At 39.9% G+C, this 24,536-nt stretch overlaps 1 protein-coding gene across 3 annotated transcripts in view; it reads left to right on the top strand.

The window, feature by feature from the left end:
* Window positions 1–24,536, top strand: part of RAB3C (RAB3C, member RAS oncogene family) — a 136,299-nt gene that overhangs the window by 57,763 nt on the left and 54,000 nt on the right. For all 3 annotated transcript variants that reach the window (XR_008233692.1, XM_052778341.1, XM_052778340.1), the window contains one exon: window positions 6,286–6,404. Coding sequence is in view for 2 of the 3 variants with exons in the window: in XM_052778341.1 (XP_052634301.1) it covers window positions 6,286–6,404 (119 nt within the window). In the remaining variant the exon portion in view is untranslated. The remainder of the gene's footprint in view (window positions 1–6,285; window positions 6,405–24,536) is intronic.

The following is a 24,536-nucleotide window of genomic DNA, read 5'->3' as shown; positions in this document are numbered from 1 at the left end:
ATTTCTATGTGCCTAACACTTTCTGTTGGAAGTGCTGTTTGTTGAGAAATGGTGCTGCCGGGATAGTCAGCTCCTCCTGCTCCAGCAGCTTTCCTACTTGTCCTCTCTCTTTGTGTCCTGCCCACTTGCTTCTGGTATAGACCCATAGCTGCTCTTCCTGGGCTGTTAGCAGCAGGCTTTAGGTGGGTTTATCCCTGTCCACCCCCCATCTCAAGAGGATTTTTGCAGAGGTTGTCCCTTGCCCCTCCCTGAACGGCTCTCTGACTGGTTTTTTTTTTGTTTGTCATACTTTTCTTTTTATCCTTTCTTCCCCGAGACCCCAGAGATCCCGGAGGAAAGATCAGAGACATCTTTTGTGTTGCTCTGAAATGAGCCAGTTTAGATTTTCATTCACTTACTGCCTCGAGTCTTTTTATGTATCAGTAGGAGAAATGAGAGAAATATAGAGTCTCTTTGATGGAGTGTATAAATAACCTTTGGGAAGCAACAGCAGGAAAGAAACATGAAACTCATAAAGGAGCAGCAGTTCATGATTGCTGTGCCAACTTTGTTTACCTTAACAGAAAATTTTGACCTGCAAAGTGAGAATTCACCCAATTCACATTTCTAATTTTATCTTTGTTTGCCTTGCCTTCAAATATTGTGGATGTGCAGCAGAGATACAAATGCCATCTAAGAAATCCTCCTCTACTGTTGCCAGTTTTTTGACACATAACACAAGCTGTATTGTGATATGAGTAAAACTAGTAATGTGGGAAAGTGGATCTAAAAAGGCATTTGAATGTTTAGCATACAGGACAGAAATGCAGAGGCACAGAGTCACTCAAGTGTGCTACAAAATAAGTTTGTGTTTTGCAGACTGAATTCCTTCATGATAGTCTCATTAAAAGTTCTTGCTGCCAAATGCTGTTTGCTTTCACCTTCAAAACTGTCTGCATTAATAATGAGCAACTACACTCAGAAGTTATTTACATAAAGTATTGTTCCTGTCAGTGGTGCAGTGCTAGACAAGGGTGGGAGGGAGAGCATGCACTCAGCAAATGAATTCAAGGGCCTAATTTAACATATTTCTCAAAAACATTGGTATAGTCTAAGCTGGTACAGCGCATTCTGGATGAAATCTAGTTTAGCAGGATTTGACAGTAAGGGGGATTTACTTCTGCTAAGTCAACTCAGCTAGCTGTACTTTGCAAGCCTAAATAGTTATCATTTTCAAGATTACTGTTAGAGCCTTGATTTCTCTGGTTTGTATTTTGAGACGTTCTAGCCCCATAAATTCTTAACTTCCTGTGAAATACAAGTTCTTCTTGAGTCAACTAGCTTGCTATTCCTAAGTGTTTCTACTTGCACAGACGGCTATTACGTTATATCTCTCCATTCCTCTGGGAGCATTTGTTGTCAGCAGCTGGTGCATTCCCCATACACTAAGGCCTTCAATGCTATGGCAGTTACACAGTAATAATAAGAATCTGTAGGAAATTTCCCATAATATTATTAAAGGGTTGTTTCAAGGGAGAAGACAAAACCTGGTTCACGTGGTTACTGTAAAAATAACATATCTTCACTTTAAGCTTTATTGTACTGTCAAATTCACAGCTCTAAGTTTAACTCAAATGAACAGCCAAGGTAATCTGGAATTATCTGTCTCCATACTATTTGATACATATATGATAAAGGAGAGTTGGCCAAATACATACCAAATTGCTGTCCTCACCCTGAGCCAGAAACAGATATTTTGCATTCAATCTATACCTCTACCATTCCTCTTTCACTGCCTATAGATATACATGCCCTATTCAAGATCTTTACTGATGGAAAAACTTTACTAGTCCTTTTAGCTCTTGACTTTCTGGTAAAAAGCAATTAATTTTAGTAATATGAAATTATACATATCAGGATCTGGAGCATAAAAATGTTTGCAAATATCTCATTTTAGTCATAAGTGAAAAAAAAAATTAAGAAAAAAAAGCCCAGACTCATACTAGAGACATCAGAGCACACAAGGCCAAACTGTGCAAGTCTTGGAGTCTTCCAAATATTCAGGACCATGGGCTATTAGCCAGTGTGCTGTATGCAATGCTCAGAAACTGGATAATTTCTGAAGTACTATGTCCACTAAACCTTATCATTCTGTGATTTAATATCTAAAATCTGGTGCCTATTAAGGAAGACTTACTAATAGAGGATCACCTAACCAGAACTTAATGGAATTGTGGGAACTTCATTAAAAACAGAATTTATGAAAGTGAATATAATATTTGAAAATATTTCTTGCAGCTGCTGAGACACTTTTTAGTTTGTTTTGACTAAGATTTGTAAAATACCTCTTTTTGTCTTCTGTGCATGGAACTTTTCATAAAGCATTCCCTCACTGTCATTCATTCCCTTCTGCTTTTCCACTCCACTTTTTTAATGAACAGTCCGTTGTCCTTACCAGACATTACCTACATGAATGAGAAGGCCCCCAAGACGATCTATGTGTCTTGTTTTCTGCCCATCAAAGATGGAAATGAACTGCCTTAGTTAACATGCCAGTCAATAACAGGTCAAATTTTATTCTTCCTCAGGCTTATTTCATTTAGCTTGCTTAGAAATAAACATCAGTCAGTGCAAAATACAGATGTTATATTTCAGAATTTAAACCTAAAAAGGTGGTCATCAGATTAATTCCATGGTCTTGCAAAACAGACTAAGATAACATAACAGCAGCCAGTAACCATACCTGAATTAGGGAAGGTTTTCTTCACGTACAAGTACAAAACAGTACCTGAGGATAAATTCATAGTAATTTACAGATATAAATATGATGAAATATGGAAATTTGTTGTTTTCTGCTCAGTTCTTCTGTAAGAATAAAAGTTAATAAACGCAGAAAAAGGCCACTTACATTGATGCATTATCTGTTTCAAATAAATTAAATCATTGTAATAAAATATAATATTTAATATTAAAGTATTTTATGTTTCTAATGTGCTATTTCTCCTGACAAATGGTATTTGGGTTCCTTAACAGTAGTACAAAAGGAGCTGTCTTTAGAGCATTTGTGAATATATTCTAGTAAGAATACAAAGGAGATGCTTATGAATGTGTGGAACACAAAAGTTTTGACAATATTGATTACTCATATTTGGGTTCATTTCTTACATGATCATAAACACTCTACTGCATAATTTGTATATTAGGCCAATTAAAATTTTAGTTGCTTCCTTGTACGACCAGGAATGTGTCCTGGTTTCAGCTGGGATAGAGTTAATTGTCTTCCTAGTAGCTGGTATAGTGCTGTTTTGGGTTCAGTATGAGAAGAATGTTGATAACTGATGTTTTCAGGTGTTGCTAAGTAATGTTTAGTCTAAAGTCAATGATTTTTCAGCTTCTCATGCCCAGCCGGCGAGAAAGCTGGAGGGGCACAAGAAGTTGGCACAGGACACAGCCAGGGCAGCTGACCCAAACTGGTCAATGGGGTATTCCATACCGTGTGATGCCACATCTAGTGTATAAACTGGGGGGGAGCGGGGACGGGGGATTGCCACTCGGGGACTAACTGGGTGTTGATCTGCGGGTGGTGAGCAATTGCACTGTGCATCATTTGTACATTCCAATCCTTTTATTATTACTGTTGTCATTTTATTAGTGTTATCATTATCATTATTAGTTTCTTCTTTTCTGTTCTCTTAAACCATTCTTATCTCAATCCACAAGTTTTCCTTCTTTTCCCGATTTTCTCCCCCATCCCACTGGGGGGGCAGGCGGGGAGTGAGTAAGCGGCTGCGTGGTGCTTAGTTGCTGACTGGGGTTAAACCATGACAAATGTGATTATCAATGTTTGAAACTAATAAACTCCACTTTATTCATGGTTATCCATCTCTGCCATATACTGAAATACCACTTTAGAAAATCTTTTTTTTTAACATCACATTAACATAACATTAGCTGCAGGCACATATTAGACGCCTGTATTGAGAACAACCCCAAATACCTGTTTCCTTCCCAGACTGACCCAAATCAAATGCCAGGTCCAGAAGAGCATCTCCTATCCCAAAGTCAGTCAGTGTTTGGATCTTCATCTGCAGCTTCATTTCCCTTTGTGTAAAATTATTTAAGAACTTTTATTTCGGTTTGTCTTCCTTTATACTCATTTTTTATTCTCTGTAATCAAGAGTGCCTAAGCCCACACTAGCTGCCTTAAACACTGCGCAGAAAATAGTTGGTGTCTTGGACAGGAAGCGTCACTGACTTACAATTTTATTGCTAGGGCTGTTCACCCTTATCTGTAGACAGGCTTCAGTGGAAATCACCCGTGGCAAAATAAGATTTGCTTCAGTAGGAGTGGGCTCCTGCTTGTCATACCATCGTATTTCCAACAATACATATCTCTGACTGACAAAAAAGCAGATAGACACTGACAAAACTTGTTTGAAAATCATATCTCTTCTGTACAGAAAGGCTGCATACCTGCTATTGGCCATATTTTCCTTCTGGCCCTCTCAGCTCATTTCTGTAATATCAAATCAAATAAATGAAGCCAACAAAACATGTGAGAGTAAACCTTATTCCATAAAAGAAATACAAAGAAATGGTTTTAAATAATGGCAGGTGATATTTCTTCTGCTAATAAATGATTTTACTCAACATTTCAATGATATTTTCATCTTATTGGCAGACTATGACCTACTGAGAAAGAACTGACCTCTGAGTATTAGAATATGCACAGGCTTAGTGCAAGAGTGTTAGCACCTTAATATTTAGTAATATCACCAGAAAATTTGGGAGTGGCTATCCAATCTCCAGACCATAGTTGGTACAGGCTTAGCCAGCTCAGAGTATAAGCAGGAAAAGTTTAGGTCTGTCTGGCCTTTCCCACACAGATGTAACGTAACCTTCTGTGAGACCTGTTAGAGTCTAAAATCTACATTAGCTTTGCATCTTGGATCACTGAAACTACATCAAAGCAGTAGTGGCTGTAAACCAGAATGAACAGAATCCATATATTTTACCTAAGACCTTGTTTGGTTTCAGTAACTGTCTTTGTTATGTTTCTTATTCTATAAGTGGTTTCTGATGTATGCAGAATTGCCTTTTTTAACTTTATTTGTTTACAAAATGAATTATGTATGTGTAAAGAAGGAGGCCCGCTTAATCTATTTTTCTCTTGTTCAGTACTAGCCCAGGAACCAATTCAGAAAACACACCAAATAAAACATTGTTTATCATTGGTTATTATTCTCTCTCTGCAGGAAGGCAAATTAAATACATTTGTCTGTACTGTAAATTATTTCTTATCCACTCAAAAAATCTGAAATAATGAAATTAAGTTCCAAGTTTGTTAAAATTGAATATGCGCAGATGATCTGTTAGACAGTTACAGTTGCACTGAAATGTTACAGATGTCTCATCTAAAGCTTTTAATATTTATGGTTTAAAAATATCAAATAGGTGTGCTGGAACAGGAAATAGTTATGCATTTCCTGTATTTTAGTTATTGCTGTTGTCTCACAATCTTAGTACAGACATGGGTGGTTATGCTAGATATTGCATATAAATGTAGCAACACGTAGTCCCTGCCCTGCAAAAACTTTTACTGGAAATAAGTAAAGCAAGCAGTAGGAGAAAGGAAGACTTAACATTTCTTATTTTAAAGGCAATTGAATGAGATGCAGAGAATGAGGGAGAAAACTGTTTCATGGTAAGGGACTGCTAGCAAACTTTTTTTTCTGTCAGATGTTTATTTTAAAAGCCCTGCCCTCCAGCTTAAGTTGACATGAGCACCAATGGCTTAGAATTGCAAGAATAGAACAATTAGACATTGCCTTCTTGGTCAGGATGTTTCCAGACTTCAGGAACCATCCTGATCTCATTATGAAGATCTTAAGGTTGCTATTTTGTCCCAGCATTTTATCCAGGACATGAGATTTTACCTGTCCTCTCTGTCAGACTGAGAAGGTACAAGGCAGGAGCAGGAGACAAGGTTCTTACCTGACTCTCAGGTTGAATGACATAAATCAGTGAAAGACTTAGGATATATGACCTGTCAGAGGGCCATGCCTTTCTGCTTCTCTCTACTCTCACCTCATGACAGAACGGATGTGTCCCTCATATTATGATCCAATGCAGAATTGTCCTTTTTTCTGTTATTCTCAGTTTGCTCCCCCTTGATTTTATGAGTAGGATTGCAGAGTTGTACAATAACCGTTGCCAGAGTTTTCTTTCTATTAAAGAAAAAAAAAAGATAATATCATTTGTTAATTTATTTGCAACATGTAAAAATTTTGTTTGTTATTCTTTCAGGACACAGCAGGTCAGGAGAGGTACAGAACAATTACCACGGCTTACTATCGGGGTGCAATGGGCTTCATTTTAATGTATGACATCACGAATGAAGAATCTTTCAATGCTGTGCAGGATTGGTAAGTAAAACTTCGAATTCATATTAAATAGCACAGAGATTATTTGGTATCACTCACCTGCTGTGACAGTGTAAATTATTTTGGAAAACTTATTTCCAGATAGAGTGGCCAAGCATTCCTATACCCAAATGTACGGTGGAATTTTTTTCTGGAAAGACAATGAATACTTTACTTTAAAATGTGTTGCATATAATTCATTGAAACCATTGTGTTTTCTGTGATTTCAGTTAATGTGCACTATTCATACTACTAAAACCAGCAACATGCTAGTGTGGAGAGTAACTGCTAAGATGCCAGAAAGTGTTTCCATATTTCATGGGAAAAAAATGAGATACCAAGTGTGGGGTTTGTCTTTTAATTTAATTTTTTGTCATGTTGCTTTTAACCATAGCTGGTTATACATTATGCTGTCAGTCTTGTGCCTCAAGTGTAAAAATGATGAGCAAACTTTATCAGAATAGCAGAACCTAAAATGGCTGGTACTTATATTACCTTGTGTTACGTGAATGTCAAGATGTCTCCATAAGAGTGTGTCATTTTAATCAGACATGGGTTAGTCAGGATCCAAGCAATCTTAAGGCTTTTTTAAGTAAAGCTGGCTCCAAAGGAAAGCTAGAGTTAATTTCAGTGATCTCTTCCTTTATAAGTTATTTTAATATCTGAGAGCCTCTTAGCAGTGCTCTGAGTGATATAAATAGCATTTGTCATGTGTGCTCCATGTGCTCTCTTGCATGCTGTTCCCATGGGAGAACTGTGTTTGAGACAGGATTTTTTTCAGAGTTTGTGTGATTTGTTCAGTATGTTTCTTTGGCTTTTTTAAAATTTATTTTAAGATACACACTATTGTCTACTTCTTTCGGGACAGGCAAGGTCAGAAATACATTTCACACTTAAAGTAAAAGGCAGGGATGCTATGATGCCTGTTTCTAATGGGAATTGTTGCCTAGCCTCAGACTCTCCAAAAAAAAACTTTTTCTCTTTCCCACTCTTCTACTTATTATTGTGGTAGAAAGTGTCACAGAACACGTGGACCACCTTCCCTCTCTACGCCTGGAGTTTTTCTTGGTCTGTATATGCTGAGCCTGGTCATTCACCACTCTGAAAATAAGAACTGAGAACCTTATCTTGATTCTGCTCTACAAGAAATCTTGGGTTGCCTAACATTTCCTGTGTAAGTGCTAGGGGATGTGGTCATTCACACTCCTCCAGGGGAAAGGGGCAACTCCAGAGTGTGTCCCACCTCCTCTCCATCAGTTATCTGTACAACTCTACACTGAATTGCTCTTATGAGCAACTCTTTCCATTTACTAGAGAATCAATAGACTTACATGAGTAGTATAGACCAGACAACTAGCTTTTGGACAATTGACTGTATCTGAAAGGAGTGTCTGCTTGACAGTCAAAGAGGAAGACATGTTTTCTCACTGTGACTTGTTATGCCAAAGGGATGTTCTGCCCATTTTGTAAAAGCTGGAGGTATCACGCTGAGTACTTGCTGTTATACATTTGTGAGTACTGCTATGTTCGACAGCATGAGGCAGAATCTCCTACCTAACAGGAGGTAGCTGAAAGTGTTATTCATAGATGCTGCTGTGAAAGTTTAGCAAAAACAGGGAACCAAGGAGCACATCCAACCTCTCGGCTGAACCTGCAGTTGTGGCTGCCATCACCACTGCTTCCTGGCCTTGCCAGCTGAAGCACTTTCTTGCTTTGCCTTTGCTGTTCTTTGTCCATGGGCTGATTCTGTTCAAGCACTGGGTTAACTAGGTGATGGCTGTGATCAGCTGTAATCTGTAAATCTCATTGCCCCATCTCTGGGCAAAACAGATGGCATGCCGTGTATTATCTAGCTTCCTCTGACACAAAGGTTTCTCTATAGCAAGTGTAAATATGTGTACTTATTATTAATTTTCCCACCTGTTTGTTTTCCAGCCTCCTAGATCTGGTACGGTTGGCACTCTGTCTCCTGGGGAAAAGTAACTGGGCTTCATACTAAGTGAAAAAAAAAAAAAAAGTCCCTGTAAAATGAAACAAGAAAATATTTAAACTATAGAGTTCTTAAATAGGTTTGTGAAATATGATTTTTCCATCATTTTTGTCTGTTACGGAGGCATGCACAATCAAATCCAATATGTGTTAAAAGTCAGATTTATTCTTCAATAAAAAGTTAGTTAGTTAGAACTTCAATAACATTAGTAAACCACAGGCTCAATGATGTAAGGCAAATTAGTACTACACAGTGGACTTAAGAATCCTTAAGATTTAAAAGTGATGACTCAAAATGCACATATCACTCACCTAAAAGATGAGGGCTCTCTCCCTCAAGGAGTTACCTCGGGCGGTGCCCCAACCCGAGGGGGAGTCACCGACTGCAGACCTGCTGCTCCGAGGAGGACTGATTCCAACATGTCCTCCAGAGGGACCCCGTTTATACCCTTGTCGAATCTGACCTGTGGTCATTTAATCCCCATTGGCCAAAAGGTCAACACTTCTGTGTACCTGGCATGTCTCAATTGGTCTGTTGAACTTTCAACCTGCGGCCTCTAGGGTTTGGGGTTTTTTTCTCTTCTCCCTGCCCAGAGAAGTTTTGTTTCCTGCTGGGGGGAGTGTACTGCCACATTGTCGAGAAGCTGTACAAACAGTTGGCAGCTACTATAGAAATTTGGTGAACGGGAGGGATAGCATTATTATGTGCTGAGAGCTACTGAACAGTCATCTGCATGATGAAAGGGATGACAGAGAGGCAGAGTGCCTCACTTGTCAGGATGAAACATAGATTTGCTTGTTATTTTTATTTTTAATTTCATGAGCCCATTTGCTGCCCTGCTGTTCTCCCTCTGTTTTATTCCTCCCATCTCACAGCTGATAATTGATTTTGATTAGCCCATGCTCCAATTTTGATAGTAATTACAAAACTACTGCTTGCTTCTGAATGGGAGAGAAGTTAAAAAAACCTCGCAATTACCAATGCCACAGAAAAGCAAGCATGGCTATGTGGATGTGTCTGTGCATTTGTGAAAGATATGCAGGGAGGGAGCGGGAGCTCTTAAGCCTCTCTGGGGCTTAAAATGCTTTTCTCTGTGTTAAATGTGCCTCTGAAGGCAGTGGTGTCATTTCATATACATGCACAATGGGCCAAATCCAAGCTCAAATCACATCAGCTTCAAGGCTTGATCCAGAAACTGCACTGCAGTCAGGACAATGAATCTACAAGTGCCTTTTAGATTCGAATAAAGAAGTTTGATTTTAAAAGTGTGTTGGGATGATTCTTTAAGAGCAGTTAGTTCAGAGCAGTTGTACTCCTATTCAGAGGCATTTTTTTCAGTCTGAAGTCTGTCTGACATTTCTCCTGTATAACAACAGATGGATAGTCATCTTTCTAGACGCCATGCCTAGGTCAGCATGAATCTATTCAGCTGTGAGAAATTCTATATCTAATTTGACTATTAACATTTTACATTAAAAAAAAATCAGTATCTGTAATTTTATCTAAATTTATTAGCAACAATATATGCAACAGTATAAGTAGCCAAGCATTTGTCCACCACTCTCTGAGACTGAGAAAGGGTTTGTCTAAAAGCTTACCTAAATGACTTGAAGGTCAATAAATTTCAACCATACTGCAGACACCTCAGGAAACACTCATATCTTGCCATCCCTTATTAAAATAAAAAAACCTTAAAGATTGCAAATGACAGTAACAACAAAAGTTGTAACCTAAACAGAGATATTTTTTTGAGATTCAAAAACTTTTGACATGAGAAAACTTGAGTTGGTACTTCTGGTAGTTCTGCTGTATGTACAACCGGTGATTTATTGCTATCAGTTTCATCCACAGGATGATGCTAAGAATACACTGCCAGTGCTCATGTCCTATAATTGTTCAGTCACTTCAGAACTGCTGCCTTCTAGGGTATGTTCAACTAACCTGTGCTCTCTGAATAGCTATCTTCCCTGTGTGGTTTCACATGTACTAAGACAGATGCTGTTTAAATGAGCCTAGCTTGGTAGACAGTTCAGACTGACCTACAAAATTGACAGATCCTTAATAATTTTTTACCATTTAGACTTTTTTTGTGTCATCTATAGACTTTATCAGCAGTTAGTTTAAATGTTTTAAAAAAATTGATAGAATAATTGAAGAGTATTTCTCTCCAATTTCAGGTCAGTGTCTGAATGTGCTTCTTCTGAAGAAAATGCCAGTAGCAGTAGTCACAGCACTGTATTCTCCTTTATAGATATAGATTTTCAGAAGTTCACAGCACCAACAGTTTCTGGTTTTATTCAGGGATAGTGGATGTGTGCTGAAAATCTGGCTGCTAGCAGAAACAGCAAATTGAACATGCTTTGACTCAGCAGATCTCTTATGGAGCTCAGCCCAGATTTTGAAGCTGCCTTTTCCAGGAGGCTTTTTCCTTCAGAAATGCAACTAATGCTACAAGTACAAGGTGTGTACCTTGCAGTAGTTTGGTGCATGTTGGTCATGCCACACTAAAAAAGATGCACATTTTGAGAACAGATTTATTTCCTATAAATAGGAACCACTTGTAGAGCATCATTTTCTGCCTGGCTGAGGTCTAAATTAGAAATAGCGAATAACTGAAACATCCCATTTAGCTGAATTCTTTAGACAGCATCCACATGTTTAAAGTAATTGGCCTAGTGGAATCTGATTTTCTTTAAAATTCCTTATTAAATCTGAAGTGAAGTGAATGTTGAGAATGGCTCCATGCCACTTCAATGCATACTTGATTTAGCTCAGTTATAATATCACAGTAGTTGCATTCATTCCTCTTTTATACTACCACCTGTAGCATTTACGTTTGTTTGTGTCCTGGTTTCAGCTGGGATAGAGTTAATTGTCTTCCTAGTAGCTGGTACAGTGCTATGTTCTGAGTTCAGTATGAGAAGAATGTTGATAACACTGATGTTTTCAGGTGTTGCTAAGTAATGTTTAGTCTAAAGTCAAAGATTTTTCAGCTTCTCATGCCCAGCCGGCAAGAAAGCTGGAGGGGCACAAGAAGTTGGCACAGGACACAGCCAGGGCAGCTGACCCAGACTGGCCAACGGTGTATTCCATACCATGTGACGTCACATCTAGTGTATAAACTGGGGGGAGTGGGGACGGGGGGAATCGCCACTCGGGGACTAACTGGGTGTCGGTCGGCGGGTGGTGAGCAATTGCACTGCACATCATTTGTACATTCCAATCCTTTTATTATTACTGTTGTCATTTTATTAGTGTTATCATTATCATTATTAGTTTCTTCTTTTCTGTTCTATTAAACCGTTCTTATCTCAACCCATGAGTTTTACTTCTTTTCCTGATTTTCTTCATCCTAGCGGGTGGGTGGGGGAGTGAGTGAGTGGCTGTGTGGTCCTTGGTTGCTGGCTGGGGTTAAACCACGACATTAGCCTTTTCCATCATTACATTTCACTAGGAGCTGTTATGCCCCATTCATTTCCTCTTAGTGGTTCAGTCCATATAAGATTTTAGCTTTATGTCAGTGCTACCTTACGGTAGAAAGAAGAAGGTGAAGGCTTTGTGCTATCTTTGCAAATGCTACTAACTCAGTATGTTGAGTTCTATAGAAGTGTCAGGAAAATAAATGCCTCTGAGTTGAAGTTTAGCTTTTATTTGTAAATACAACCTTTCTAGACTTGTGACTGAATTGGAGTTGAAGAGTTATTTATACTCAGGGTATTTCTAACACAGTGTCTCTGGCTAGGTCAGAAACAGCAGGAATGTAAACCATGATCTAAAAGCGTGAAGTTTTATGTTCTAGGTTGAAACCCTAGACTTGAAACTTTGCTAAGTCTGATGGCTAGACAGGGACAGAGAGCACACTGTGTATAGTTGTTTACACTCACTTTAAGTTGCTCCTCTGCACCTGAAAACATTGTCCCAACTTCAAGTGTTTGTCCAGCAATATCTCTATCATTGTCTGATGACTGCTGAAGGCACTGCTTCCTTGGAAGGAGGGCTTCCTTGTGCAGGAATTCAAAATTTGATAATTCCACATTGCTGAAGTCTCAGATTCAGAGGTGCTTCCTCAGGAGACACACAAGGCTGAAGGAGCCTAAGAGGCTTTGAATTATTAAAGTTTTCAGACAATCTTTGTTTTCTAAGCCTGTCAAGGTCTACAGAATTGGTTCTTCCTGCATTTTTGTCTGAGGCCTATGGGAGCAGGGAGGACAGCTTCCTAGGAAACACTTCGATTGCCCTAACTCTTTAAAAATAAAGTATTTTTTGACATAGTTATAGTTTTCAGCCAACCAGGTGCAAGAAGTTGCATATTGGTGGATAATTTGATGTCATTCTCCTATTTAAAACAAAAGAATGAAATGCTAATATTGCACAAATTATAGTCTGTGAAAAGAAGAGGGTGAAATATAAGGATGAATATTTCAAAACAATCACAGTTTGGTGTATTTTTTCATTTGTGTCTAAGTCTTCTGCACAACGGATGAACATAGGAGGAAATTCTTTACAGACAAATATAGGAAACAAAAACACATTTTACAATTTGAAATATTGTTAGTGGTTGCAGTTACATGAAATTCAAAGTTTTCCCTTTTAATGTTCACTAGTGGAAATGGACTTTTGTTGTGCACAAAATGACACTAAAATTCTTTTCAGTTTTTCTTTTCACTTTTTATTCCTTTAAGAAGAACTAAGGCCAGTGGCAAATAAGCTATTTTTTCTAAAAAAAAAAAAATTTCTCACTCAAAATAGTATCAAGACATTTATCAAAAAGTTATTCTTGGTGGAATTAATGTGTTTTAAAATACTTAAATAAAACTCTGTATTCCAGGTCAGTTTGCTTAGCTGTTTTTCCACCATTTTTTGGTATGGAATTCCTGATGTAGTGAATTGCATACAGAAAACTTAGTTTTCTGAGATGACATCTTATCATTTCCCTCAAAAGTCTGTCATCAAAATTTGGCTCACAAATACTAAACTGGTGCTAGCTCAAACCACCTACATGTTTTCCAGTTTCACAGACCCACTCCAAAGTCTTTCACAATGTTTCTCCCAGCATATCCAAAAAAAGAGTATCCCCGCGTTTCAAACTCAAGGGCAGGGCACATCCCTAGAGATTCGAGGAGCAGCATATACTGCAACTGAGTCTCCCTAAAAAAAAAAGGCATCTATGATGATAGGAAAATGTTGCAAATAGATTGTTTTATATTTTTAATTACAGGTTTCTATAATTTTCAGCTGATCACTCATGACAAAGCAACAAAAAATATTCAATGTCATTCAAACTATTTTTCATTGCTTGAAGTTTTGGATGTGCCAGAAAGTAGTGTATTACCTTCTCTTATCACTGACATTGCCAAATACATGGCTTTAGGTTTGCCTGGAAAACTCTCAGTGACAAAAAAGAACATGTGCCCGTTTTTTTAAAAGCTCTTCCTGATAACGTATCTGATGTTAGGCTTAAACAGCATGGTAGCCTGGACAACATTGCTTTGATGAAGATATTTTCTTATCTCTTTCTTTCTACTAAACCCTGAATTTAAATATGTATATTACACATGGAAATTTATGCAAATCCTTATCCAAGTGTTTTTTGCCTTGAAAATAGTAAACCTTTGATTTAAGAGTTCAAAACTCATCATAAAATATTTTCAGTAGGGTTACTGTCAAAAAAATGATTCACGCATTGTAGCAGTTAATCAGGAAATACAGCTGTTAAAGTTTTCATGACATTTTTCATCCTTTCCTATTTTTATGTTCTTAAACCATAGAAAGAAACAAACTGATGGAAATGAAATTATCCATATGTGGTTCTATGACCTATTGGCCCTTACACTTGGTCCTTTCATTCATTTTGCTGTGGGACTAAGCACTTCTGCAGAAGCTCCTGCACCCCCCCTTGAACCTCCTTCAATATAGGTGTGCCATTTTCTTAGATACTAGGCAGCCACCCGGTATCGGGGTGTTCATTTAACTGTCCTCAGCTGCATCAAACCATATTAATGCTGCCAATGAGGAGTCTAATAAGAAATGGGAATAAGTACTGCCTGGACAGAATTCTCTCAGGGTGCTCCATGTCCTTCTTTTCCTTCAAATCTGAGATCAAGCAGCACAGTCATGAAGTCATTGATAGCAATCACTCACCCAGATCCTGCTCAGTCACTGGTGGCTGAGTAGAGCTCCTCAGTGGAGCTAATCTCAGTAATACACTTCAGGAATTCAGGAGCAAGATTAAGTCACACTTGACTTCCACTGGACCTAACTGGCCTAGTGAGTGGCTTAAATAACTTCCTTTTTTTTTTCTTTTTTTTTTTTTTATTTCAGCTCACATGCTAGTTGATTAGTACTGCTGTTGGCCATAACTAGACATGACTTATTGCAGCATCATGGATTGCAGCCTCTCTGTTAGCACCAGCTGCAAGACTGGTAACTACGTCATGGGTGTGGCTGCACTTCCTCCACAGCTCCCCCCCCTGCAGATAAGGGCTGCAGTTCTGGGGGTTAATTTCTTCTCTTCTTGTTAGAGCTGGGCAGTAGTAAGGAAGGTGTGTTGGATTTGCACGGCAAGGTTTTGGTAGTGGGGGAGGACTATAGGGGCGGCTTCTGTAAGAAGCTGCTAGAAGCTTCCCCTGTGTCCGATGGAGCCAGTGTCAGCCGGATCCAAGATGGATCCGCTGCTGGCCAAGGCCGAGCCCATCAGTGACAGTGGTAGCACCTCTGGGAGAACAGAATTAAGAAGGGGGAAAAAGACTGGGCAATTGCAGCTGGAGGGAGGAGTGAGAACATGGGAGAGAAACAACCCTGCAGACCCCCAGGTCAGTAAAGAAGGAGGGGAGGAGGTGCTCCAGGCACCGGACCAGAGATTCCCCTGCAGCCCGTGGGGAAGACCATGGTGAGGCAGGCTGTCCCCCTGCAGCCCATGGAGGTCCACGGTGGAGCAGATATCCACCTGCAGCCCGTGGAGGACCCCACACTGGAGCAGGTGGATGCCTGAAGGAGGCTGTGACCCCATGGGAAGCCCGCACTGGAGCAGGCTCCTGGCAGGACCTGTGGAGAGAGGAGCCGACGCTGAAGCAGGTTTTCTGGCAGGACTTGTGACCCCGTGGGGGACCCATGCTGGAGCAGTCTGTGCCTGAAGCACTGCAGCCCATGGAAGGGACCCATGCTGGAGCAGTTAGTGAAGAACTGCAGCCTCTGGGAAGGACTCATGCTGGAGAAGTTCATGGAGGACTGTCTCCTGTGGGAGGGACCCCATGCTGGAGCAGGGGACGAGTGAGGAGTCCTCCCCCTGAGGAAGAAGGAGTGGCAGAGACAACGTGTGATGACCTGGCCACAACCCCCATTCCCCGTCCCCCTGCGCTGCTGGCAGGGAGGAGGTAGAGAAAACTGGGAGTGGAGTTGAGCAGGGAAGGAGGGAGGGGTGGGAGGAAGGTGGGTTTTTTAGGATTTGGTTTTATTTCTCATTATCCTACTCTGATTTGAATGGTAATAACTGACACTAATTTCCGCAAGTCAAGTCTGGTTTGCCCATGATGATAATTGGTGAGTGATCTCTCCCTGTCCTTATCTCAACCCCTGAGCCTTTCCTTATATTTTCTCTCCCCTGTCCAGCTGAGAAGGGGGGTGACAGAGTGGCTTTTGTGGGCACCTGGCATTCAGTCAGGGTCAACCCACCACAGATGGCTGCATCACTCCTTTCCTAGGCCCTTTTTCCTGACTTATAAAAATGTGGCAGTCCTGTCTGTTATGCAACATTTTTTCATAACATTTCCCAAAATCTTTTATTTGGGAAAAGATGACAAACTAGCAAATCATGCCTGCCTACTATCTACCTCTGGTAAGAATAGAGGTCTGGCTTAATTATCCCCATACTTCAGTTCTACTTCCCAGGAGCATGTGTGGCAGAATTATCATCTAGTTCATTAATTTCTTGCCGTTGGTCTTTATGGTCACACAGCAAGAAACAGAACATACCTATTTTGTAGCCTACTATCCCTCAGCTAGTAACTGAATTGAACATCAATAATTAATAATAATAGTGCAGATGTGACAGTGTGAACATAAACTCACTTTGTTGGACTGGAAATTTCACAGTGGAGTTTCATTGCATAGCTGATGAGGCAAGATAGATACTCAGCCGTTCAGAGAACTGTTGTTAAATAAAGGAGGCGTCTTCCATTCTGTACCAGATCCTGCTCTTCTTCAGAAATGGTCACTGAGGGTTACACTGAGGTAGATGAAAGAAAACTAGATGATCTGATTAGCATCTAAATGCTGCTGTGCTGAACTGCTATCCATTAATTAGACTATGCTAAGATACTCTTAATGAGATTTTCAGTTTTGTCTCTTTTTTCATAAGATAATGCTTTTATTTTTCAAAAAGTTGAAGTGGAAAATGCCTCTGAGAGGCCAGTGGTGAGCTGCTGGAGATTATTAGGAAAATAAACAAACTTAAGCATGGTAATATAACTGTACATTAAAGGAGGTATATGAAAGACTGATTCCAATATTTAGTCTAGTCTGTCTCTCTATTTCATAGAGACACCCAGTCAGCAGCAAAAGAAACAAAACCTAGCATGGTATCAACTCACAATACTTATTTTTGTCATTAATAAATGTCATAAAATCTTGTGGCAGTGGCAGTTTTTATTGGCTGAACAGTAACTAATGTACTCTTTTTATCTACCTGTAACTGTGCATGTTGACAAAGTTACGCTGTCACTCAGCATTCACAGATGAAAGCTCTGCTGCCAACCAACATGTGAGTTTTATCAGTGACTCAGTAAGGTCCCTAAACAGTTCCCACTCTCAGCTCAAGTTGCAGAAGATTTACTTTCCTCCATACTCTAATACTCAAAATCTTATATTCTTAACTTCAGAGGAATATCATGGCCCCTGCAACAAACTCAAACCTTAAGATTTGCTGAAGGAGCTGTTCCTTTGGGGGATTTCAGATTTGCAGTTATCTTCTGTGGATTAGAATATATGTCAGTAGCACTAAAGGCTGCAGTTTCATTCATGCAGCCTGGGGGTTATTTGTTCAAAAAGCCAACAAAACTGAGACCATGACAGTCAGCAGCAAAGCAGTGTACAGCCTTGTGGGCAGTCTGAAGAAGTTTAACTGAGTTCCCACTCCCTCGTTTACTTCCTCACCTCTGCTTCTCTTGGGCTGCTTCCTTTTTCCTGCTAGCTCTTCTGCTTTTGATTCCTCCTTTCCTCTGCATCTGATTTCAACATGTTTTGTTTAGAGTGTCAAGCACTGGCAGTTTTAAAAGGGTGATAGCTATGTGAGATACAGGCTGTGCATGGGTGAGTACAAGTTTTATTGGAATTCAGCCCTCTGATCAAGCAGTAAAAGTGCCTTCAATGTTCTTATATTGAAACACAAACTGCAAAGTGACATGGCAATGTAACCCAATAATAGTTGTTATTTTCAAACTATAACTTAATGCTATTTAGGTCTGACCTGCAAATCAAGCAACCTTTAGAGTGTCTTTCATCAGAATATGACATTCATAGTGAATGCTTAATAATGAATGTTTTTAATTAAAAACAAAAAATCTAGTTTTTCCAGTCCCATTTGTTGTTTGAGCCACTGCCAAATCCACACAGAGAACATCAGGGCATGACCAATGAAACTTTTGGAAATTCTAGTTTCAAGGAAGTCATGAACAGTGACTTAAAACAGATCTTAAAACTATTATGGTGGTAGATTCCAGCCGGCCACCAGACCAGATTGTGTGGTACTTGAAGAACTGTATATTTCAGCTTCTTAGGAAGCTCAGGACACAGCTATTTGCTGAACAGGCTATGTCTGGTACAAATCCAACAAACCTGTAAAAGCATTACAACTTAGCTCTGTCTGATTGTTACAAAAAATCCAAAGCTATAGCCTCAAGAAGGAGTTTACATCAGGAAATCTATTTTTGTCATATGCAGGTGTGACCGGTACCTCCTGCTCCCAACCCTTGGTAATATGGTTAGCATAACTAATGCCATTTTTTAAGGCAAACAACCTTTCTCGGTGACCTAGCTGGTCACATATTCATTCATTTTCCTCGCATTCAGGCCTGAAAGTCTTGTGAACCAAGTAAACAAACCAGATTTCTTCCTCCCGTCCCTACTGATGTCAAGATGCCTGGGTGCCAGGCTGATTACTCCCTTCCTAACCAGCCTTGAAAGTCCCAGGCACCTGGCCAACCAGGTGGTGATGACCCTGTCACAGAACAGGGAAGTGTAACAGCACCCAGAGCACTGTCTATAAAATTAAGCAGCTACAAGTCCTAAATGGGGAACCTGGACTGGAGATGCTGCTGCTGGAGAGTGAGACCTGGGACCCCTCTGGTGGCCAGGGATGCCTCCACCATTGTCTGTGTCCTCCTAGGACTGACTGACTGAGTGACTCATCTTCTTTTACATGATTCGTGAGTCTAGATTATGATTGTTATATTGATACAGTATTAAGAGCTGACCCAGTCTGCAGAAGGTCTAAGTGATTAGAAATCATACATTAAATTAACGTCTAAGTGATTAGAAAGCATGTTAAGTTGTAATATAAATTCTGTATTATGCTACGTAGATTGTACTACATTGATTCTGCTTGTAGAAATCCTGTGCCATTCTAATCATAAATTCTGTGCTATACTAATCATAAAATTCTGTTAAGAAAATAAAGCTTTAATTGTATCTACAGTTTAATGCCATAATCATTCTGCCAAGGATCCCTAAAAGAATCTGTCTGTCCCCTTAGTGTTGGGTGACAGCATGTTAAAGACAAAGAAATTCTGAATTTCTAGATTTATGAATAAAGAGATATTATAAAATAAGGAAGAAGAAGGAAAAATATCTTGTTAATCCAAATTAGAGGTTCTACTTCTACCCACTGCTCACTCATGTATCCCACAATCCAAGAGGCATTAAGGCCCTCCTCTTTCTGGAGAGTAAGTAGGACAGAAAAGCCTGTCTTCTATTTGGGCCAAGGGTTTGTGTGTTTATTAAATAGGCTTTAGCAGAAAACGTATTTCAACAGCATCTAATTTCTCCAGACACCATGTGATATGCTTGCAGAACTGTGTTGTAGTTTAACCCCAGCGGGCAATTAAGCACCACGCAGCCACTCAGTCAGTCCTCCCCCCTGACAGTGGGATGGGCAAGAGAATCAGGAAAAAAAAGTAAACCTTGGGTGCTGAGATTAAGACAGTTTAACAGGACAGCAAAGGAAGAGAAAATAATAATGACAAGAACAACAACAAACATCAAAAAATATACAAAACAAGTGATGTACAATGCAATTGCTCACCACCTGCTGACCGATGCCTGCCCCATCCCTGAGCAGCGATTGCCACTCCCTGGCCAATTACCCCCAGTTTATATGTTGAGTATGACATCCTGTGCTATGGAATATACTTTCGGCCAGTGGGGTCAGCTGTCCTGGCTGTGTCTTCTCCCTGCTTCTTGTGCACCCCCAGCCTCCTCACTGGCAGGACATGAGAAGCTGAAAAGCACTGCGTAGCAACAACTGAAAACATCAGTGTATTATCAACATTATTCTTGCACTAAATCCAAAACACAGCACTACACCAGCTGCTAGGAAGAAAATTAACCCTATCCCAGCTGAAACCAGGACAAACTGGCAGTGAAAACAGTGAACCTTGGAGGTCACAAGCTGCTTACAAAACTCCCCAGTCCCCCCAGAGGAGGGACTGTCTTTCTGCTTTAATCCCCCTCTGTGCTGGCCACCAAACAACTGACGATCAGCTCAGTGGCTGAATATGTTGCTGTTGCCTTTGCTGTATAATGCAATGCTGCACAGAAAGTTGCAAGCTAGCTGAGATGCCCCAGCAAGATTCTGGGATAACACTGTTTCCATTACTTAGGCTAATTTGCTCCACCCAAACTTGGATATCACTGCGCAGTGCTTAGTTTGTGCAGTATAGACTTTAAGTACAAATTCATCATGCAAAGTCATTGCAGTTCTCCCTGTGACAAAACCCAGCATACATAGCCTCAGCAATTTAGGGATGTTCATTGTAAGGGGTCAGGCAGTGACAACTCAGTGATCACATGTGACAAGTATTTCATCTATAGGTTAGTGCTTCAGCAGGAGATGTGAGTTATGATTTCAATAGAGTTGGGGACAGGGAATTAGAAGGCACTGGGTCTGTGCATTACTCCTGGAAACAACAAGCAAAGTGTGGAGAAGCAGATGCTGCTACATATCAGGTCAGCTCTAACTCTACCAGGGACAATAGGGACCTCACTCCATCCTCTGCTCTTTCTTGCAACCACTGGGATTTTTAAAAATGTAGCTAAAATTTGTTTCACACATGAAATCACAAGAAGAGTTGTAGCTGTCCAATGTTCACAGCAGGGAAGGCTTTCATAAGCTCTCCGCTCCCCTCTACTTGTAGCAAACATGCTCTGCCATGAGTTCACATCATAAGAGGAACATACTCCAAGGGGAAGAATAAATCAATGTATTTTATCTTGAATTACCTCCTGTCACTTGCACTATAAATCTCTATTTACAGTGCTTTCTTCACAGCTAGTGAAAAGAAAGTGTTAATTAAAAAACAACTGATAGGGAATGGCTCCCTTGGAAAACCATAATACTGACAAAACTGATTTCAGGCCCAGTTTGACCGAGACAAATCTGCATGACGTCCCCAGTTTTTCCATATTTACATTTTAAATTGTGCCTTTCAGACATACACTAAACAACAAAAATAGCATCTGTCATGTGAGGTGGTTGTTTTTCCCATTGTTCCTAGAGGGCAAAACTCCATAGGAAATCCATATTGATTGAACACATGAAATTCACACTTAGCTATGTATATACATTAGCAGGGCAAAGTGTACTAAAGGAAGCAAAAATAAAGAAAAAAACGAACAAATAAATTCTGTTTCAAAACAATTCTGAAGAAAGAACAGGACTCTAGCAGTTGCTGCTGCTAGTCAGTGAGAGCAACCTGCATGTTACATCTCCCTTGCCACAAACAAGGAGATAACAGAACTGAATGTTACAGCCTCTGGGAGAAAAGGAGAGGCCAAAGTACGAGCCAGCCAGAAAGGATGGGGATGCAAACCTTCCTTTATGTAATATTTAATATCAGTCCTTTCTGTTTGGGTTGCTGGGAGAGAATGAGCAAACACATCTTTAAGACCCAGTGACAAGTCATTCACAAGAAACCTGCATCTGCAATTTAAAAAGAGAGAGAGAGAGAGAGAGAGGCATAGATTAAAAGGCCATGTGTGTAAACTGTGGAAAAGTTGAGAGAAATAATACATAACACTTTTGTATTATATTTTTAGATGCCCAAATTGAAATTAGCCATCTTAGCCTCTCTACTTATTTAGTACAGCATTTATAATCTACATTTTTTCTGAGCATTTAAACCACAAATGCTCAACACTTTACATAGCAGTTAAAGTTCTATTTCTAAGCAGATTTAAAAACTTTTCCTTCATAGATCAAGGAAAATCAATATTGGTAGTGCACCTTAAATACAAACGCTTATTCATTTTTTTATAATCTTCACAGAGTTTTGTTGTCTATGTGTGTATTTATGTGAGTAGATTACAGAAAATACAAAAGTAACCAAGAATGATCAGGAAATGTTGCCTCTAGCTGAAAATTCATACAATATCTGTTAGGGGAGATTTATATTCTGAAAGTCATGGGTCTTTAAAATGACTTTTCAGTCTCCATGGAGACTCTTCACTGGGTTAGTTACTGCAGTCAAAGCTTAGATGTATAAACAAAAGCATGGGTACAGTGGCTAGAGGGGAAGTCTGAGTTTATCTGAGATTGTTAAAGGGCTTTTCATACTGTCTACCACAGTAAAACAGTCTTCTGGATCCAGTGTGTTATTAAGAAAACAAAAACTAATCTTTTCCTCACATTTAAGTTAAGTTTTTAAAATTTAAATAGTTATTTAGGTGTCCTTCTTTTTGCTCTCCCAAAGGAGAGAACTTCCAGGGCTCGTATTTTCAAGAAATTTGGGATATGTTACAAGGTCTTTTATAAGACTATCTAAACTGCAAGCCTTGAGCTAAAGCTTAATTTGTTTTAATTCCAGTTCTATACTTACATATTTCTCTCTTCCCCAGTAAAGTCACACAAGGAATATCCAGGCAAGACCTGTCGTGCCAGCTTAATGTGAAATGTCCCAGGAGGCAGAAGGGAACTGTGCAAGTGGGTGACAAGACCGGGCACCTCTTAAAGAGACCAAAAGTGCTGTCCCACACAGCAAAGAGGGAGTGCAGGCAGAGAGAGTGAATGATCTGAGGCCCCGCCTCCTTTTTGGAGAGGATGGCGAAATCCCAAATGGACATAAAGGAGATTTTTAAAGAAAGGATTTGAAAAAAGAAATAGGTCCTTCTAGTCAGCCAGGAAGAAGCAAAGGTGTTTGGCAAGAGTGGTAGTTATGTTGGAAAGTAAATATATTTCTAGTAGACAAGGACTGAAAGGTAATCAGACATCCTTCAGAGCTTTCCTCAAGACAGCTTCTACAGTAAGTGAAGGGCAGCAGCTCTTGCTGAGGGGCACAGTCCTCGCAAGCAGCAGTGGGGCCACAGGGCTGTGGGAGGTATCGCAGGGGCCTGCAGGAGCCAGAAAATGCTGCTAATCAGAGGGAGCTGAGAGAGGGCTGGGGAATGAGGCAGCATGGATCATCCCCCACAGCTTGAGCACCTGTCTTCAGACTGTGACTGGGATGGAGCAGGAGGACTCACATGCCAAAATCACTGGGGTGCTGCTGTTGGAAGCTTGTCTTTATTTGGTATTTCTGTTATTGATCTTTAATTGATACATCCTCTCATGCTGATTTTTCTCCCTAGTGTCCACTGCAGCTCTTTAAAAATCATTTCTCACTATGCTGTGGCTCTATTCCATGTCCTCTAGCCTATTGACATCTTCATTTTCATTGGCTGTCTTAGTTTTTCTCCTGAGTCCAGAACACCACCATCTTCTTTTCCAAAAAATTGGGTTTATAGGGGATAACTTAACTGGTGAAAGGCTTCATGGGAAAGTATAAAGGAGGAAGGGAAGAGGCTTTTGCTAGGAAGAAGGAGAATGCTGCAGACTGGGAGCACTTCATAAAGTAGAAGGATGTTTGTAAAATGTATTTAAACAAGTCTTGGAATGGTTCTGTTTTCACTTAGGGTCTGCCAGAGCTCACTCGTGGACACATACATATTGCTGGAAAGTCTCTGAAGCAGCTTTCTTGCATTTCAGTCTGATTTTATGGAATAAACTGCAGAAGTTGACTTTTCTGACAGCAAAGGTTATCTTGAGAACAGTGCAGCAAAATACCAAACAAGGGTGTTTCAATATTGATCTGGTATATTCATAGCACAAAGCCGAAGCTGGTAATGACAGTCCTTTCTCCACAAAATCACTTCCTGAGCAGTAAGGGCTAGAATGCACTTTCAAAGCACACTCAGCTTAAAACAGCGCAGAACTGTGCTATCCAAGTGCTGGGATAGCTTGGAAAAACACAGTTATCCCCACTTGTATGGGCAGCACCCTGCTGTAAGAACACAGTCAGCTCTTCTCCCTGAACATGGCTGGTAACCCACTCTGCTTTCTGGAGGAAGAATTTCAAGTACTGGAGTTCATCCCACAGTCTCTCATATGCAGCCAGCTTATTCTCCAGCCATGGACAGACCTTGCTAGCCTCTGTCTGTGCCTAGCCAGACAGGCAGAACTGGGGGAGCGTTTTGAAGTGCAAAATTGCATTGTATGTGCATGTTGAATTAAAATATTACTGTAGAATCCCACAGACTGCATGGGTCCCTGTCATTACATGCAGGTGGGTTTTGCCTTTGTAAAGGCAAAGGTCTTCTGATGTGCAGCATTCTCACCGAAATACAGTATATTGAAACCAGCTTCTAGATTTCATTTTCTTTAATAAAGTTCTTAGAGGAAATTAATAAAAATTAAACTTTACAAGCTGCAAAACCTATCAAAGCAAATTATAATGTAGGCTCATTCTTATTTAGTAGAATACTTCAATCATCAGCTGTCTTATTCCATGATGTATGCACACATCCAATTTGTTTCTATATTTCTTATGCTTATTCATCCTGTTAATAGTGCTTTCTTGTAGTGGAGTCAACACCAATCTCTCTTAGACTTGGACTGACTT

The sequence above is a fragment of the Harpia harpyja genome, chromosome Z (assembly GCF_026419915.1).
Source record: "Harpia harpyja isolate bHarHar1 chromosome Z, bHarHar1 primary haplotype, whole genome shotgun sequence".
Classification (NCBI taxonomy): domain Eukaryota; kingdom Metazoa; phylum Chordata; class Aves; order Accipitriformes; family Accipitridae; genus Harpia; species Harpia harpyja.
Note: the sequence above shows the minus strand (reverse complement) of the source record. Positions and strands in the feature narration are given on the sequence as shown.